General features: G+C 39.3%; 1 protein-coding gene across 8 annotated transcripts in view; it reads left to right on the top strand.

The window, feature by feature from the left end:
* The first annotated feature begins 234 nt into the window (after window positions 1-234).
* Window positions 235-19,204, top strand: part of LOC139131303 (uncharacterized) — a 61,842-nt gene continuing 42,872 nt past the window's right edge. For 6 of the 8 annotated variants that reach the window (XM_070697309.1, XM_070697310.1, XM_070697307.1 and 3 more), the window contains exons 1-6: window positions 236-569; window positions 11,367-11,555; window positions 11,909-12,182; window positions 16,028-16,197; window positions 16,501-16,702; window positions 16,939-17,108. In XM_070697309.1, the coding sequence (XP_070553410.1) occupies window positions 11,385-11,555; window positions 11,909-12,182; window positions 16,028-16,197; window positions 16,501-16,702; window positions 16,939-17,108 (987 nt within the window). In that variant the 5' untranslated portion in view covers window positions 236-569; window positions 11,367-11,384. Of the gene's footprint in view, window positions 570-11,366; window positions 11,556-11,908; window positions 12,183-16,027; window positions 16,198-16,500; window positions 16,703-16,938; window positions 17,109-19,204 lie in introns of all 8 variants that reach the window. The other 2 variants (XM_070697308.1, XM_070697311.1) reach the window with 2 other exon arrangements.

The following is a 19,204-nucleotide window of genomic DNA, read 5'->3' as shown; positions in this document are numbered from 1 at the left end:
AATATTACAAAGGCTTAGTAAAATGAAAATGCTTCAAAACTCTAACCATGCTTCAATATTTTGAATACGTACGCAAATACATGAATTACTGTTGGAACGAGGATATAGGTGTAGTCATGTCAACGGAGACCTCAGCCGTATCAATGACCAGGCGCTATATATACCAGGCGCTGCGCATGCAATACGCATTCGCTATCGTTACCACATTAGGTTAATTTACTTTAAGATAAAGTCTGTTTTTGAGCGAGGAAGGTATCATGTAAAGTTCAATGATGCTGGTGCTCATCTGAAATCTTGTCATCCTAAACCACAACAACCACCTATTCTACTGTGTGAGTACCCAGCATGATCTCTGCATTAATCCTATCCTGCAGGTGATTCCGGTTGTCATGTCAAAGAAAAATCTCACCCCCCTCAAAGCCGTCACTGCCTATAAATGCCTGGACACTGACGTGAATAAAAGATACGATGAATGACCGACGAATCAAATGGGATGCTGATTTTCGCAGCCGTGATATCATGTTTAAAGTTCACAAGTCTGCAAACTGAAACATTTGGACAAACCGCTGGTAAGGTACTTTTCAATTTCAACGTACGAAATGGATGTTTAAAAATATTGGTAGAAAATATAATATCGTTTACCCTGCTTGTACGTCAATGCAAACAATTATATTTTTCCGAATTACTTTTCCGAGGCGTGATATGATTATCTTAAAATATGCAAATAACGCTTCTATTTTACAATTTAAGAAATTTCCTAAAGACATGGTCGATATTCTGGAAAAAAAATCTGAGTGCACTTTGCTGCCACACTCTGCTTAGAGGTATGATGACGAATATCTTATAAGCTTTCAATACAGTTTATCACATTCAAATGAAAAAGGAAATATTATCCTGGTGGATCGTAGCTTGACTCTGAGAACTCGTGAAACTCTTCTTGCGTTTCCAAATCTGGAAGGTCTTCACAAATTTGAAGACAACGTTCACCGAAAATCAATCTACAAATCTTACAATGTAGATGCTGGTATGTGATTTTTGTTTGTTTGACTATATGCCTCACTGGGAATGATTGTCGTTCCAAGAGGCTTGTTAACTTTTGCCCTATACATTTCACTACTCAACTATGGTAATGCAAAGAGTTGATACAGTTTAAGCCATATATAGTAGCCTCAAAATATCAAGGCGGGCTTACTTGCTTGTACAAATTAAAATACGCAACCATTTAATGGTGTCCTTTTCAATCCCTGGCTCCTGCATTAATGGTACGGTTGCTTGGAGTGCTCGGCAGCACTTTATCAATCTTCCGCTCTTTATTGAAAGTCAAATGTTTCAGTTTAATCAATTTCCTTTTCGTCAAGTCCAATAACGAATCTCAGTCTTCAAGAAAACCGTTACGGCTGTCAGGAGACACTACGCGGGGCCTCTTTCAAACTCATGCAAATCATATCCGTGAATGCTGATATTTATGAGCTGTTTTCTTGATTTTTTCATAACACGTTATCATATGCGTAAACAAGGCGTGTTTAAAGTCAATTAATAGGGACCTTCTAGGTGTAGTCCACCTTTCAGAAACAAGAGCTAATAGAGGACAATGAGCTAGTGAACTTACTATAACAGCGATGACATGGCATTTTATTACATACATATCGATTAGATGTCTCATTACAAGATACTTTAATCGATTTTATACATAAAAGTAAATGGTCGACCAATTTGTCAAAACTCTTCTTAAAGTTGCAATATGGATCAGAATTGACCTTCATATTTCGAAGATTTAACTTTATAGAAAAATCCATAATTTCATTTGCAGATTCGACCATTAACAGGAACACGGGGATGGCTCTAATTCTAGTAAATTGATTTAATTACCGAATACGTTTTGGTACGTACTGTTTGCGAGAGTAAAGCACAGAATTTGGAAAGTCATTTTTACTATTTGAATATGTACGCATGCGTATTTGATGCATGGTAACGGTTTATGAAATTGCAACATCGTGTCAACATGTGCCCAGCTTGCCTTCCCTCGCCCGTCTTTGCTGACTGATTCAGCCTTGTAAAATGGAAGAAATTAGCCAAAAATGTCGGCAAAATAAACATTGTTTGGTCAGATCGAAAGATGGAACCAGAAAAAAGAGTGACACGCGACTACTGCACCACGTCGAGGAGGCAGACTGTGTCTACAGTTTCTCTCGAAAACACCAACGTCGCCACTGCACTGTGTGATGATCAACTTCGCTAGCCAGCGCTGTTTCCTCGGGCAACACGGACCTACCAACACCGTGGCCGTGCGGACCCCACGAATTAACATTATATATGTCAAGTTCTGTCAGCGTGACAACATCGCCTCTCCAACGTGCACTCCAGTGAGATGTCATCACTCTTGGTTTTACTTGTCACGTGCACAGCAGAAAACGCCAATGGTTTTGTTTTGAAAGTTTGTTTACAAAAAAGCTTTTCTTGGCGGCCGCAACGTATCAAAATGAACGTATTTGTGTGTCGGGATTGGTAAGAGGCTTAGCTAAGAAGAGTACTTCAACGTATTATGGTCTATTTGCTTTAGTTTTACGAAAAAAATCGACAATTTTGATCCATATTGCAACTTTAATTGAATGTGTGTGATTCACTTCATTTTTCTATTGCGTTAATTAACTTTGATTGTGACAGCGTGCTTCCCATGAAAGCAACTTCAATTAATTTTGTCACTTTAATTGTGGATTAAATAGCTCACTGTTTCAGTTTGTGCTCGACAAACGTTGATACTGTAAATTTGAGAATTTTTATTATCTGCATCACACATACATCAACATTTTCTAACAAATAATCTGCAGTCATTTTATTCAGAACATGATTGAAAAGACATGTAATAATGTAATAGAGTCAGCTAATTGTTGGTGTCTCCATCCTAAATAATAATAATCTTTACGGCCCTGATACGGCTTTTGCGGCCCGAGGTCGTACGGCGGAAGGGCCCGAGCGTGCGAGGGCCCGTACGCCGTACGACCAAGGGCCGCAAAAGCCGTATCAGGGACGTAAAGGTTTTATCATATACCTTATGGAATGATAAATATGTAGTTTACATAATATTCAACATTGTTTAGGAGATGAAAAAGCGTGCGATACCAAAAATTCATCGCCATTTGTGTCAATTTTTCATAAATGCGATGGCCGCTTCCCGTCGCGGATTGACATACATAATGACGTCATTTGTTTACCTGCAGAATTCTAGAACGCGCTATGGCGCAAAGCAACATACGTGACCAACAGAGATCCAGGCTGAAATCGAGGTGAAAGAAGGACAAAAGCGTGATTTTTGTTTCTTGTAATTTATACTGAACAGGCACGCACTTAGTATACACAGGATTTCACTAGAATTTAAAAATAAAAGCCGATGTCACTGGCGCGGCTCCACTGTCGCCACGCACAACTACGATCTGAGCGAGCAGACGTTCTCCCCATCTCGCGCTGGCTTTGTGTACGAATGGAACGTTTGCGGATAGCAACGCGCGTAGTAACCAGAATCAAGGTAGTTCAGAAATGCACGCGATTGCCCATATTTGGGTACCGGGCCGGGGCGTGATACGTAAAAAAAATGCACGGATCTGAGGGCGCTTTCTCCCATAGCTTTACACAGGCACGTGAATGTAGGTATAATATGTAACAGGTCTGACCTGAGAGCGAGCGCAGCGTAGGGTACATCGTCATTGATGTTTTCAGGCAAAAGCATGCTAATTTCTGTGTTTGATGCATGATCATGATGCATATCTTGGCCATTCAGGTCGAATTGTGTCGTTTTCTAGAATAACATTTTTAGCAATTTAACTCGGGAATGCCAAGTTCACAAGCGAAAATTATTTAAAACTGGTAAATTATATGATTCCGATCAGTTTATTATATTAAACAGGGGCGGGTACAGAGGCAGTCTAATGTAAAACACGTATTTGATATTCCCGTCGGCAGCTCTCAGCACACGATTTTTAATTCTCGCGTGAGTTGACCGTTCGTTCTCGCGAGAGTAGGCTTGTTTCAAAATGGCGGCGCCTAGTGATGACCGATCCGGGCCTTCAAAAGTGATCGAAAATAGTCATTTTGAAACAAATTTCACACTTTCTTTGGAACAGAGAGATTCTTTTGTCTGCAATACACATTGTCGAGTAGTTTTTGTGGTAGATGATATCTTTAATTTCACGCAATCCGTGTAAAAGTATTCAAAATGGCCGCCTCCATGGAACTGTGCTCTCTTTTCAAACTCGTAGGTATATAGAGATTCCATTCTAAATTTCTTGTACACGCATTAGTCTTAATGCTCGCTTCGCGAGCGGCCTTCGGCCGCTCTCGCTGCGCTCGCTATGATAATGACAAAGGGTTATTAAATACAATTTTCCTGTGAACTGATGGATGGCAAAATTTAAATGATTGCCATCTTTCCGTTCAGGATGGACAAAGGCAAGGGGTTATTAAATGCACAGCGGACTACGGACGACGTACACCGGACGACGCCACACACCCATGATCCACCTCTTAGAAAAGCTCCTCGTCGCTGACAGTGAAGCCACAGCCCCCTGTGGTCTATTCCGCTCTGCATCTATACGCCCCATAGACGTTTGTACATATGCCTGAGAAAAAGAAAGTCAGGAAACCAAATGGTTATTTCGTATAGGGATTATGCCACCATGTCATCTTCGACGTTCGATTTCACTATGAAAAGTAGCAAGTTCATCTATCATGTAACCGTCGATCGTTCCCTATCATTCTCAAAATTCATACCTGGTACTTAATTTGCTTCAAAAACGCTCGTTTCGTGTGATTTTCGGCCGAATTCGACGGACACATCGGCAAACCTCACGGTTGTGGTAACTTTAGTCTGAATCTGATTAAAATCAGATGTTGAGTTCGGCGACGTCTACTTATGCATACGCTGTATTCTCTTGCTGTCGCCCCTCACTAAATGTTGTGGAATATTAAGATATCGACCTATTACTGTATTGAATAGGCCAACTTCGTGACGGGCAGTTCTAAAAGAATGACGGGCAGGGACGGGCAGTAATTAGTAGGACCGTTTCTTTGAATACTGTTCGATATTAAGTGACGGTCAAACTTTTGGGTGGTGCGCGTGACCGGCGGCACTGACACAAAATGGTTTGACAAGCAGATAATTTAGGTTTTCGTTCAGTATTGTTACCACTTGTCCATTTTTAGGAAACATCGACGGAAAACCAGAGAAAACGGCCCCGCTCCGAGAACAGCCCCGAGACGGGGACGGCCACACTTGTGGTGTTGTTTGTACTATCGTGCGTTTGAAGTCCTCGTGTCAGTATTACCTCAAGGTGACAGGCTTACTATTGAAGTTCAGTATAATGGCACTGAGTGTGTTACATTTCATGATGTTAACCACGCAATGTTTTTTTTTATGTCACAAGGATTAATTTTCGCTTTTTTGGCCCTCGCGAATTTTGCTAAAATTTCTCCGAGTCGTTCTGAAAAATTTTTGGCCACAGTAGAACCCACTCATTTTTTTCTGGGTGACCTGTGACCAAATGTACGTAATAGTAAAGTCGATCATACGGGGGATTAAAAGAGTATTAAAAGCAAAGTTCTATTCGTCTATGTCCGTTCATCGTCAAAAGTCAAGGCAAGATGGTGATCCTGAATGATTTCATGGCCATTGGGCGATAGAACTTTGATTTACTCTGCAGTGCGTCTGTTGGATACACAAACATTACGACACTTTTGTCAGGGTAGATATTACATTTGGTCTGACCGAGAAAAAACAACAAATAAGACCATAGTCCGAGTTTTTAGAAAAACTAACTGGGACACAAACGGGATACATAAATCAAATTTTGAAATTTCTGTAGGCTCATCTCTTCAATCGAAAGTCGGGTGATTCCGTTGTTCTTTGGGGCAATTAAGTGTACGTCGAGCTGAAGGAATGTGGTTACATTCGCGATGTTTTATTCGAAATTATTTCGTCTAGGGCAAATGCACATAATTACATTAAAACACAAACTGAAGCTTATTTGAGCGGTTTTTAGACGGTTGTATTGTGTTATTTTGACGAAAACACGGGAAAAGTTGCACGTTTTGGCTTGGCGACATTTTCCGGAAATTGCTGAGCTCGCCCCGTTTTGGCGTAAGTAGCTGTGACGTCACTAATAGAACGGGTGATGGTGACTTCGTGCATTAACTATGGAGATAGTGATAATTTCATGAGTGAAAGCAGTGCAACTGAGAATGTCATCGTCACAGAAGATATGACAAAGCTGTTCAGAATTTACAGAACTGCAGTTTTTAACAGTCGGGTACGGTGGCCAAAAACTACCTGTTCTCCGCATTTAAAGTCTGCGTCGCATTCAATTGTTTTTCTCTCACATATGTCTCCGCATTCAAAGTCTGCGTCGCATTCAATTGTTTTTCTCTTACATATGTCTCCGCATTCAAAGTCTGCGTCGCATTCAATTGTTTTTCTCTCACATAAGCTTATGTCTCCGCATTCAAAGTCTGCGTCGCATTCAATTATTTCTCTCTCACATGTGTGTCTGCATTCAAAGTCTGCGTCGCATTCAATTGTTTCTCTCTCACATATGTCTCCGCATTCAAAGTCTGCGTCGCATTCAATTGTTTTTCTCTCACATATGTTCAAATCAAATCAAAAATCAAATCAAAATTTTAGTGGGACCACAGTGGAAATAAGTTTTTAACTTTTCTGTGTTATCCCAGCACTTCTGTCTTTGTCTTTTTTCTTGTTTGTACTGTATGGTTATTTTTTAAGTGTGTCCGCATTCAAAGTCTGCGTCGCATTCAATTGTTTCTCTCTCACATATGTCGCCGCATTTAAAGTCTGCGTCGCAGTCAATTGTCGACATATGTGAGAGAAAAAAATTGAATGCGACGCAGACTTTGAATGAGGAGACATAAGCTTATGTGAGAGAAAAACAATTGAATGCGACGCAGACTTTGAATGCGGAGACATATGTGAGAGAAAAACAATTGAATGCGACGCAGACTTTGAATGCGGAGACATATGTGAGACAAAAACAATTGAATGCAACGCAGACTTTGAATGCGGAGACATATGTGAGAGAAAAAAAATTGAATGTGACGCAGACTTTGAATGCGGAGACATATGTACGAGAAAAACAATTGAATGCGACGCAGACTTTGAATGCGGAGACATATGTAAGAGAAAAAAATTGAATGAGGAGACATAAGCTTATGTGAGAGAAAAACAATTGAATGCGACGCAGACTTTGAATGCGGAGACATAAGCTTATGTGAGAGAAAAAAATTGAATGCGACGCAGATTTTAAATGCGGAGAACAGGTAGTTTTGGGCCACCGTAGTCGGGACCTTAACCTAACGAGAACAAGAGCGGAACTCTAGTTGACAGGCTATGACGAGCCCACCACATGTGGCCGCAGTCCAACACACTAGTGCACTACCGTACACACTACCGTAAGATATCAAAATATGAATAAATTGCCTCGTTCAAAATCTGTATACAAAAATTTGAATTACACCATGACGTTTGTAGATAAATTTAGTAGAGATCAAGTTGAAAATTGTCCACCGTTTAACACGCATCTTTTTAATCCACAGCTGGAAGTGGAACCGGCTGATGGTCACGTTAGCATAAAAACCAAAGTAGTATTCTCGCCGCAAAATCTTCAGCTTGGCGTTATAAAACCTCACATGAAGTTCGGCGCTTTTAAAAACATGTGACCGTGAAGATATGTCTAGCCAAATTCCCGAGAAGAGATAAATGAAAATTGACATGATGTAAATATTGGGCACAGTGGCAACCGAGGCCGGGCGGCTCAGCTGGCCATTTCTGTGACGGAGTGATCAGCTACGCTTCCGCAGGTTTTTTTCTTGATTAAGTGTCAGCGATATATAGCACAGTCTTCATTGTTTCATGACTGCGAAAGTCTCAAAGAAGCTAAAATATTTTAGGGGAGACTTAATCGGGCAGAAGGGAACAGATGATGACGACAACGCGACTGCTTCGTCAACAGTATGAAACTTCTTCGCTACACGTTGTGCCACTGTTACCAGTCCGGGTTATGTCCATAGAGAGGATATTGCGATTGACCAATCAGCGAATCTGCCGCCGCCAACGTCATGAATAATTAAACATGCAATCCTTGGCTCGCAGATTGTCATGAGTTCGGAACTTTCGGCCGGATTTCACCCTTTATTTTTAGCACTAGGTAGTTTTCAGATGTAGACGTTATGCACAATTGTCAGTACGGTCGAGACGGCGACTGACACTGGTGGTTATGACATCGAATATTACTTCTTTGGATGATTTTCCTGTCCAGGTACCGCTCCTAGAAATCAGGATTTGACCCTTGTAAATTTACAGCAAGTTATTTGTCGCCAAATATCGCCTATTTTTGGTCAAATTTAATTTAACCTTTCCATCTGTAGCATGGAGAATGTTTCAAGCTTTGCAACGATGGGTCAACTGTTTTTGTAAATGATCGGAGCACGATAGAGCACGATTTTTTCGATCACCATGCATTTCCTGGTACGATTGACCCTTCGCTCAGAAAAACGCGCGCAGAATCAATCGCCGAGAAGTTAACCAGAAGCTGGTAAAGAGTACGAAAAACGTCCAATAACTCTTTGTCGAACATGGTCTAGGATAAAGAAACTCAGAAAACTATTCCTGAAGAAATCCTTACAATTTTTAACACGGTAGAACGTCGCAAATTGACTCGACAACTCCGGGTAGCCAACATTCTCACTTGATCGGTCACGGTGGATCTGTCAGGTCAGATCGCGATCTCAGCATATCATTTCAAAGTGAACCCACTTAACCTTTAACCGTCATTATATATACAGTATGTGATTGGTTCTTGCCTTAACCTCATTACATATACGGTACGCTATTGGCTTTTCCCAACTATCCTCTATATGGACATAACCCGGACTGGTTACTGGCAGCGCCATGTATTATACACAACCTATCGTTCTGTCTCGCAAAGAGTCCGTCAATCACCACGTAAACTTTTTAGGAATAATTTAGATATCTCCCAACGTTACTAATTATAGAGTCACACATACATGAGATGTAGTACTTGTATATTTTTTATTCACAATCACTTTCGTAAAGCTGCTTAATCGGCGTTCAGTCCTGGTGGATGTAAACACGGTCATCCTTCTCCGACCCCGCATCCCCTCGATCCGGGCCCCTCGACATGTTTTGGGTAACCTGTCGCAGTCTTGCTCAGTGCTGTTCTCGCTCTTGTCCTCAGTTGATGATGATGCACGCGAACGCTTTCTGGTGACAATGGTTTTACTGGTACGGCATTGCGATCACATACTCGACGTAGTAGCTCCAGGAATTAAATTCTATCTTACCATACATCTGGCTTCTTAACCGTGTGTATTCGACGCGAAGTCACAAGGCCAAGATAAGGCATGCGAGGCACTCGAAAATGTGCACCGCAGAAAACGCTTGTCTGAATGCCTCTTTTCCGACCATTTCTTATAATTTTGGCAAATACGGCATCCTAAATAAAGTGCATGTTAGAACTGGCAATGGCTGCGGTTACTTCAGCCACCAAAAGGGTAACTAATTCTCACCATGTTGAAGCCACAGCAAAGCATTTGCTATGGCCGTGGTGAATACGCTCACTCGAACGTTCAATTAGTTACGTCATTTCCGGTGGCAATGCCCGCGAATTCCGAAACGACCCGAATGGCAGCCAACTTCAAAATCGCGCAAAATATTGCATTTTTACAATATTTAACCGCATCGTTTCCTTGGGATGATGCATTTATTTGATAAAGTAGGGATGGCAAAATCATATAGCATGGCTCATTTTAGCAAAATTAACTTTGAATTTGTGCGGGACATACACTTTAAAAAGAAGCCACTCGGCTTAAATTTGTACCATGACGGGCTTAATAATGAGCCACCAATATATTGGTATGAATACACGCCATTCATACTCTGTGTGGTGGAGTGACTTCAAACCATAGAAACCTTAGCGGAGTTCGGGCAAACCGAAATATATCAAACATATACACACTGGTTCACCCGCAAGCCACCTACAAACCAAGTGGTTATATTTCGAGCAAGAAGAATTTGCAGTGTATTCTTGTTTGTCTTCCTGGAAAATCTATTTTCGAGTACGGTAAAAACTGATTAGTGCTGGTTAGACGGCATAACAGCTGTTAATGATTGATATGTACAGACTGATACATCGACCCAAATACAATAATTGTGAACTTTGCAATGGATGTGATCCATCCCAGAGAAGTGCGATTAACAAAACTTCTGGCACTCATTGGGCGATAATTTATTTTCTCGCCATGAATCTGCCAGAAAAAGTATTTCTCGCCTAGATTCCGCAAGAAAAACATTCTCGCAAAATAATCGCAGTCAATCAGCACGAATTTGTTTTTGCTTGATTTTTTTCTCGAAAATGGAGAGCGAGAAAAACTAATTCTCCCTGTTTGGTTGTGAGAATTTTGCGAGAAAGTAAATTTTCGCCATTTGAGTGCCAGTTAAAATGAAATCGCGCAATATTCTCGCAAAAAGGCGAGAAAGTATCCATTCTTTGCTATTTTATCGAAATATTTTCTACTAGTGTCACTTAACTGGGCAATCTTTCGAAGTCAATGTTTTACTACCACCACGGGTACATTCATATATGCACTCACTACCGCTCTTGTATATATGTCGTGAACTGGTCAAAACCTCGTCCTATACCGTCGCTGGGTCTGGTTTGTTTCACATATATTTCAAATGATTTGTGATCCAACTTATTCATTGGCGACGACTTTCTTCCAATGTAGACGTGGCGATGAGATACAATGGAAAAAATAATCAATCCTTCTATCCTGGCTGTACTCCCTCGGCTTGTTTCGCACCAAACTGCCATAGACTTTAATCAGATAATGCCTGCATTGTAAGCAGGACGACTACCCCTGTTCAGACGAGTCATGTAAATGTCATTGAAGAAAAATGTGATAATGTAAGATGAGCGTTACATTTGTTCGAATATTGTTATTGACGGACATGTCAGTAAGACACTCAGTTGCATAACGACATTTTGATCTATTAAGTTCAAGATATAACCTTATCATATCTAAACACACCCAGATTAAAGTACAAAAAACAAATACATTCACATTTTCACTCGGCATTCTCTTCACTCGGACATTAAATGTCGAGTACAAGAATACTGTACCACTGTCTCAGCCGATAAAATCAAGTCATTTACAGGGTTTCAGAATTAGGAAACTGTTCTTTAGTTAATGAAACTCCTCCTGTAACTCTGAGCTGTATTTCGGTTTGGATCCACTTTGTCACTGTTAGACCCTTAATCAACCATATCAATTTTCTTTCACCAAAGAATTTCAGAACGTGCCCAATGGCTTCATATATCGACTACGAGCGAAAATGTAGTGCAGTGAATGGAATAACGCAATCAGATGTCAGCGAGGCAATACGACATCTAGAGTATTGGAAGAGACCGTTGCTGAGACATGAAAGAGAATGCCTTGAATTTTGTCGAAGGTTACTAGTGCGATTTTCCAGAGAGGTGAATAGCCAGTTCCTACACATTTGCATCGAAATTTGAAAATGCATTTCAAACGCCAAAAAGGCCATAGATTTTTCACAATAGCTAGACGAAAATTATCCTGCTATTAAACTTCTTTCTGAACCGCTCATCTTTTCATCGTGTGGCGTCATTGAACGCCTGGTATGTTGCGTAGACGGTATTTCTGTTTCTATCCAGACATGTTTCTGTCTGTCTGGTTAGATGAAAACTTGCCTTCTTATCTAAGTCAAATCTCTGTTCCTTACCTTCTTTCCTTCTCGTTCGATCTCTCAAGTTGTCAAAATTTGTAACGCATTACACTGCATGAAATTATTATATGTTCATTATTTTAGGTACTTAAAAATGCCTCAATTGTCGTGCAGTTAACGTTGTTCAAGGTAGTACTCACGGCTGGAGACGGATTCAGTATATTCGAAATCAGTCTTGACAGGTTCGGAATTCCAAAATATCGCCAAGTGTTTGATTGGAAAAGAAACATTCCAAGGAAATATAATGAGGTGTATGGCTTGGCAAAAAGGACAACTAACAAGGCAGGCTCAGAATCGAAGACTTACAGGTTCACTTACCCAAGATACAACAGTATTGATGATGTGAAATTATCATTAGGTAAGAAGTAAGGAGTAGGTAGGTAGGGTAGATAGGTATGTTGTATGTACTACTTACCTGTTTACTCTATCTATCTATCTATCTATCTATCTATCTATCTATCTATCTATCTATCTATCTATCTATCTATCTATCTATCTATCTATCTGCCTGTCTGTCTGTCTATCTGTCTGTCTGTCTGTCTATATAACAAAAACTTACATCAAGTACAAAGTAATGATATCTGTTACTTAAGTTTCATGCATCCTGCAATCATCAGACAGAAGAAATAGTGAAAGGATTCTCAGCTCGACCGTCTTATATATGTATGATTGGGACGTTCCATTCTATTTGTAGTTGGTGTTAAAATTTGATAAATAATATTTGTTTTGGTGGCGACATTTTAAAACCAGCTCCGAGCGTTTGTTTAACAGCGTAGATTTGTCAGCACTGATAATGTGTATTTTTTCTGATATACAAAGATTACATCGATTGCTTATGTTAGAATAACTTGATGCTTTGTCAATAATTGACCATGAAATGTCAAAGACCTGGTTCTTTTGTTTCAGGGACCAGACGTACTTAGAGAGCTCGGTAAAATGCCGATATCTTTCATTACACAACGATTGCATATGATTTGCGAAGCACGTCTTGAAGGTATTATGAATGAGTCCGATGTAGACCTTCTCCGTGTTGTCCCCCGTTGATACCTTGGCCTTGTAAATCACACCTTCGACTTGACAGTTACCCTTCAAGGGGCATGTAGACTTGTCCCAGCAATAAGGCTACAATCAGCTGGTCGATCTTGACGTTGGCCCCCGGTGATTACTCTCTTGTTATGTGATTTTATTATACTAGCCATATTCTTCATACAACTGTAACTCACTTTAAATGTGTTTCTATTGAAGATCTTATGAAGCTTAGACCCATTTGGGAAGTGTTTGTCAACAAGTTGAAGTAATTTCTTGCCGATATTAGTTTCCAAGTTCTTGCTGAAAGGGGATTTGAACCACGTGATGTTACGTTTCCTCTTATTGTTTCTCCTTGCTTATTGGTTGGTCTTGACATATTCAGTTTGGGCTGTGTACCCGCTTGACTTCAACGCTGCGTCGTAGTGACTTTTGTATTTGTCAAAGATGCCTTTATCACTGGATATCGATGAGATGCGTTTTTTATTGCGTCAGGTATATCTTTAATTATAGTTGGCGGGTGATTAGACTATTTATGAACAAACATTGTTTGGTCGTTTGGTTTACAATACAGACAGAACTTGCCGTCATTTAGATTAAATGTAACGTCCAAGAAGTTTTTTTATTTTCTGGTTTGTGTCAATTATGATCTTCAGCCCCATTTCATGAAATACCTTTGTGATTTCCTTTTTCTTCTTCTCCGGCTTGCTGGCTGTGATATTCCTGTGGTATTCCTGTGGAAAACCAAATAAGATCTTAAATAGAAACTCTATTAAAGTGAGTTACAGTTATATGAAGAATATGGCTAGTATAATCAAATCGCATAATAAGAGAGTAATCACTGGGGACCAACGTCAAGATCGACCAGCTGATTGTAATTGCCGGGACAAGTCTACATGCCCCTTGAATGGTAACTGTCAAGTCGAAGGTGAGGTTTACAAGGCCAAAGTATCAACGGGGGACAACATGGAGAAGGTCTACATCGGACTCACTAATAACACTTTTTAGACGCACTTCGCTAATCATATGCAATCGTTGCGTAGTGAAATATATCGGCATTTTACCGAGCACTCTAAGTATGTCTGGTCCCTCAAACAAAAGAACCAGGTCTTTGACATTTCATGGTCAATTATTGACAAAGCATCAAGTCACTCTAACATAAGTAATCGATGTAATCTTTATATATCAGAAAAACTACACATTATCAATGCTGACAAATCTACGCTGTTAAACAAACGCTCGAAGCTGGTTTCAAAATGTCGCCGTCAAAACAAATATTATTTATCAAACTTGTTGTTGTCACTCTACATGCTCTTTCATGCTAAGCAATCATCAGGAGTGAGTATTTGGCGGGAATGGGACTGTTTATATTGTATTGCAGGTGAGTATGCATATTCAAATAAGCGGTTGCGGCCAATGGCAAGTCAGTTATTAATGAGGAGGAATTTGCTGCCGTGCCTGCATTTTGAGAGGAATTATGTTCGTTTGTTAAGGGTTGATTGTTAAAGGGTTGAATACTGCATAAATACAGGAAACAAGAGAAGTTAATATGCAACTGCCAAAAACAAGACGATTGTCCACTTTCAGGAAACTGCCTCACCTCTTCAGTAATATACAAAGCCACTGTCACCACAAACAACGATCAGAAACACTACATTGGACCCACGGACTCAACCTTCAAACAAAGATACACGTATCACAAGTACACATTCAAAACACCCAAGCACAGAAATAGCACAGAACTATCAAAATTCATATGGAAACTGAAAGACAACAACAGAAACTACGATATCAAATGGTCAATCATCGAAAGAGCTCCCCCCTTTTCAAATAAAACCAAACGCTGCAACCTTTGTATAACAGAAAAGCTCCATATAGTTTATTCAGACAACAAATCAACCCTCAACAAACAAACAGAATTCCTCTCAAAATTCAGACACGGCAGCAAATTCCTCCTCATTAATAACTGACTTGCCATTGGCCGCAACCGCTTATTTGAATATTTGAATATGCATACTCACCTGCAACACAATATAAACAGTCCCATTCCCGCCAAATACTCACTCCTGATGATTAATTAGCGTATGAAACAGCCTGTAGAGTGACAACAACAAGTTCCTAGATTCTCAGTGTATATATATATATATATATATATATATATATATATATATATATATATATATATATATATATATATATATATATATATATATATATCGAAGTATACAGATGTCCTCGAGGGAAATTACAGTGCTCAATGCAAAAAAGCAGAGCGTTATAAATAAATAATTAATCCGGAGAGCAGCGTGAGGACCAACCAGCTGATTGCAATTGCAGGGTTAAGTCGGCATGCCCCCTGAACGGTAACTGTCAAGTCAAAGGCGTGGTGTACAAGGCCAACATATCAACGGAGGACAACGGAGAGAGGGTTTATATCGGCCTCACTGATAACACCTTCAAGACGCGCTACGCTAATCACATGAAGTCGTTCCGCAACGAGAGATACCAAAACGACACCGAGTTATCAAAATATGTATGGAACTTAAGAAATAAGGGACAAGACTTTGACATTTCATGGTCAATCATTGATAAAGCATTGAGCTACTCTAACATGAACAAGCGATGTAATCTTTGTATATCAGAAAAGCTGCACATTATCAATGCAGACAAATCTACACTGTTAAACAAACGCTCTGAGTTGGTTTCAAAATGTCGCCACCAAAACAAATATTATTTATCGAATTTTAACACTACCTACAAATAGAATGGTTCGTCCCAATCATATATGTAAGAGTGTCGAGCTAGAAATCCTTTCACTCTATCTGAGGATTGCAAGATGCATGAAACTTAAGTAATAGATTTCATTACTTTGTACTTGAAGTAATCTGTTTATTTATATATATATATATATATATATATATATATATATATATATATATATATATATATCAAAGGACAATGCAGTGCACCATCACATACCAGACTATATAGAACGTATTGAACTTATCTCTCTATCTCAGTATTCAACAGGTAACAAAGTATTTTGAATTCTGAAATTACAATGCGTTTTAAGTTTAACCTTCTCTCTAACTAGGCAGTTCAAATTTACCTCTGTTCGCCAAAATAATCGCTATTGAAACCTCTGGTTTTCGTCGTGTTATTTTCAATATAACTTAGATAACATTGTAGCAGCGAGACCATTCATCAAGGAATGTTATCCCTTCATTACGTTCAAGAATATTCATGAAGTGATCGCTCATTTCCAAAAGTCTGCAAATGGCCTGGACTCCATCGATGCATCATGTCTTCGTCATTGTTTGACAGTGGTGGGAAAGTGTGACAATGAAGTAAGTAAGACACTTTTACCGGGAAATTTTTTTGGCCGTGTAATATATCTCAAGCACTTCACTTTTTCTGACTCTCTGTTGCATAGCTCCTGTTCTGGTATTGTAATCGACAACATTCTTTCAGTTCTTCTAAGTTTACATACAGTATAATTATGCTTTGCAGAAGCGATAAATATATAGTCCTTTGTATTTTGGGGACGAACTTTACGAACTGGGATAGAAGAACATTTTATCAATTCAATGAATAGCGAATTTTGCTTACCTTCGATGCCGCCATTAAGATAGTTTTCCTGTCCTACACAGACCCTTCGAAATGCACACATATCTGTCTTCGGAAAGCATATCAGGGCTGTAATCGTATCAGGAACTCAAAAACGACAAATTGAAATCAGTCTTGACGAAAATTACACACCAATTTGTCAAGACGTATCTCTCGATGATGATCATAAGGAAAGCGAGACGTTAGTGGATGATGCGTTGTCTGACAGAAGTGTAAACCATGGAGGTATGACTCTAATTTATATTAAGTAAATATTCAAACACGTTGGTACTGAAATATACAGTTCTAATAGACTGGAGGACGATGCATATAGATAGGGAAGGGAGAATTTTGTTCTTTCAATTTTACATCAACTGATTAAGATTCTCACCAAAACTCTCAAACTTTGTCATATTTCTATCATACTTTTTGTGAAGAAATACTCTGGGTTCTCGTAATACTTTTCCCTATCACTGTTGTAGATTTCTTGTCGACTGAGAGACCGTACGTTAAGCACTGCCATCCCTTCATCTCTGCTAAAAATATCAGTGATGTGATTGGTTATTTCGAAGAATCGGCGGAAGGTCTTGACCCTGTCGACCGCATCTGTCTAAGGCATTGTTATACAGTGATGGAGCAGAATGACAGTAAAGTGAGTATTTTGCACAATGCTTCTTACATCTTCTCGCAAATGACAAATTTCAGTGCTTTCATGGTGCATGTAATAGATGGCAGGTCTTTTATGCATTAAATTCATCTTGTATTGCAACATCAAACATTGTATTGTATTTCAAACAGAGTGCAAGTAAAAGGAAGGGACATATGAAGAAGTCAAATTTCAATGCGCTTGTTTATTGAACTCTGATTTCTCATGTACGGAGTACGCTTTGAGTGTGAAGACACTAGTTTCTGGTCTATTCTTTCTAAGGGGCTTGTAGGTTTTTCAGCCGGGGGGGGGGGCGGAGGGCTGATCCATGGGGGTCACCCTGTTTTAGACTTTTTGGTGATGGGGTCACCATGTTTTTGAAATTCGCGATGGGGGAGGGGCCCAAATCTTTATGAATTACAAAATAGACAGTAGAAGTGAGACTCTCTTCTCCTGTCTATGACTGCAACATGGGTTCATATTACCAGCCACGAATTGCATCATTCAGTCGCATAACTTTAATTTACCAGGGATATGTATCATAGATGTCTGTATGTTAACGTTTGCAAATTGAAACTTTGTTTTCCAAAACATCATACCAGCCACAAATTGCAACATTCAGTTACATTTTCAGTGCGCCCTTAGGGCGCATAATTTAATATATCACAAATATGTATCAGAGATATCTGGATGTTTGCGAATGCAAAGTCTGTTTTGCATAGCATGAAAACTACCACGAATTACATCATTAAGTTATTTTTTCTGTTATACCTGAGATATCTAGATGTTTGCAAATCGAAAGCCTGTTTGGCAAAATGTACTAATCATTATGAAACCTGCAGTTCATATGAAAAGCAAACACACAAAATTCTGGTATATATATATATATATATATATATATATATATATATATATATATATATATATATATATATATATATATATATATATATATATATATAAGTATACATATGTCCTCGTAGGAAATTATAGCGTCCCATGCAGAAAGCATAGCGTTTTGAATAATAACACAAATTACTTCAAGTACAAAGTAAAAATACTTGTTTCTTAAGTTTCATCCATCCTGCAATCTTCAGACAAAAGTGATATGATTCTTAGCTCTAAACTCTCATTTATATGTTTAGGACATAGCAATCTATTCGTAGGTGGTGTTAAACTTTGATAAATAATATTGCGACATTTTGAAACCAACTCGAGCGTTTGTTTAACAGCGTAGAGTTGTCAGCATTGATAATGTGTAGCTTTTGTGAAATGCAAAGATTAAATCCCTTGCTTGTGTTAGAGTAACTCGGTGCTTTGTCAATAATTTGACAACGAAATGTCAAAGACTTAGTTCTTTTCTTTCTCGGACCAGACAAACTTTGAGAGGTCTGTACAGTGCTGATATGTTGCGTCACGGAACGATTGCGTGTGATTAGCGAAGAGCGTCTTGAAGGTGTTATCAGTGAGGTCGATGTAAACCTTCTCCCTGTTGTCCCCGTTAATTCCTTTGCCTTGTACACCACACCTCTGACATGACAGTTACCCTTGAAGTGGCATGTAGACTTGTCCCGGTAATAACGCTGATCTCCGGTGATTACCCTCTTATTATGCCATTTGGTTACCCTAGTCATATTCTTCATACGGCTGTAACTCACTTTAATTAATTGTGTTCCTATTGAAGATCTTGTGAAGTTAAGACCCCTATGGAAAGTGTTTGTCAACAAGTTGATGAAATTTCATGCCGATATTAGTATCCCCGTTCTTTCTGAAAGCGGTTCGGTTCGACCACGTGATGTTACGTTTCTCGTTATTGTTTCCCCTCGCTGATTGGTTGGTCTTGACATATTCAATTGTTCGGTGTATCGGCTTGTCATCAGCGCCGTATTGTAGTGACCTTTGTATTTATTAATGATGCCCTTATCACTGGATATTGTTTATATGTGTTTGCTTATTGCATCAGGAATGTGCTTATATATTGTTGGCGGGTGATTAGACTACTTGTGGACATACATTGTTTGGTCGTTTTGTTCACGATACGGATGGGACTTTCCGTCATTCAGATTGATGTCACATCCAAGAAGTTTATTATTTTCTGGTTT

This window comes from Ptychodera flava, chromosome 4 (genome assembly GCF_041260155.1).
Source record: "Ptychodera flava strain L36383 chromosome 4, AS_Pfla_20210202, whole genome shotgun sequence".
NCBI lineage: Eukaryota > Metazoa > Hemichordata > Enteropneusta > Ptychoderidae > Ptychodera > Ptychodera flava.
This window is presented reverse-complemented; position numbering and strand designations above follow the sequence as displayed.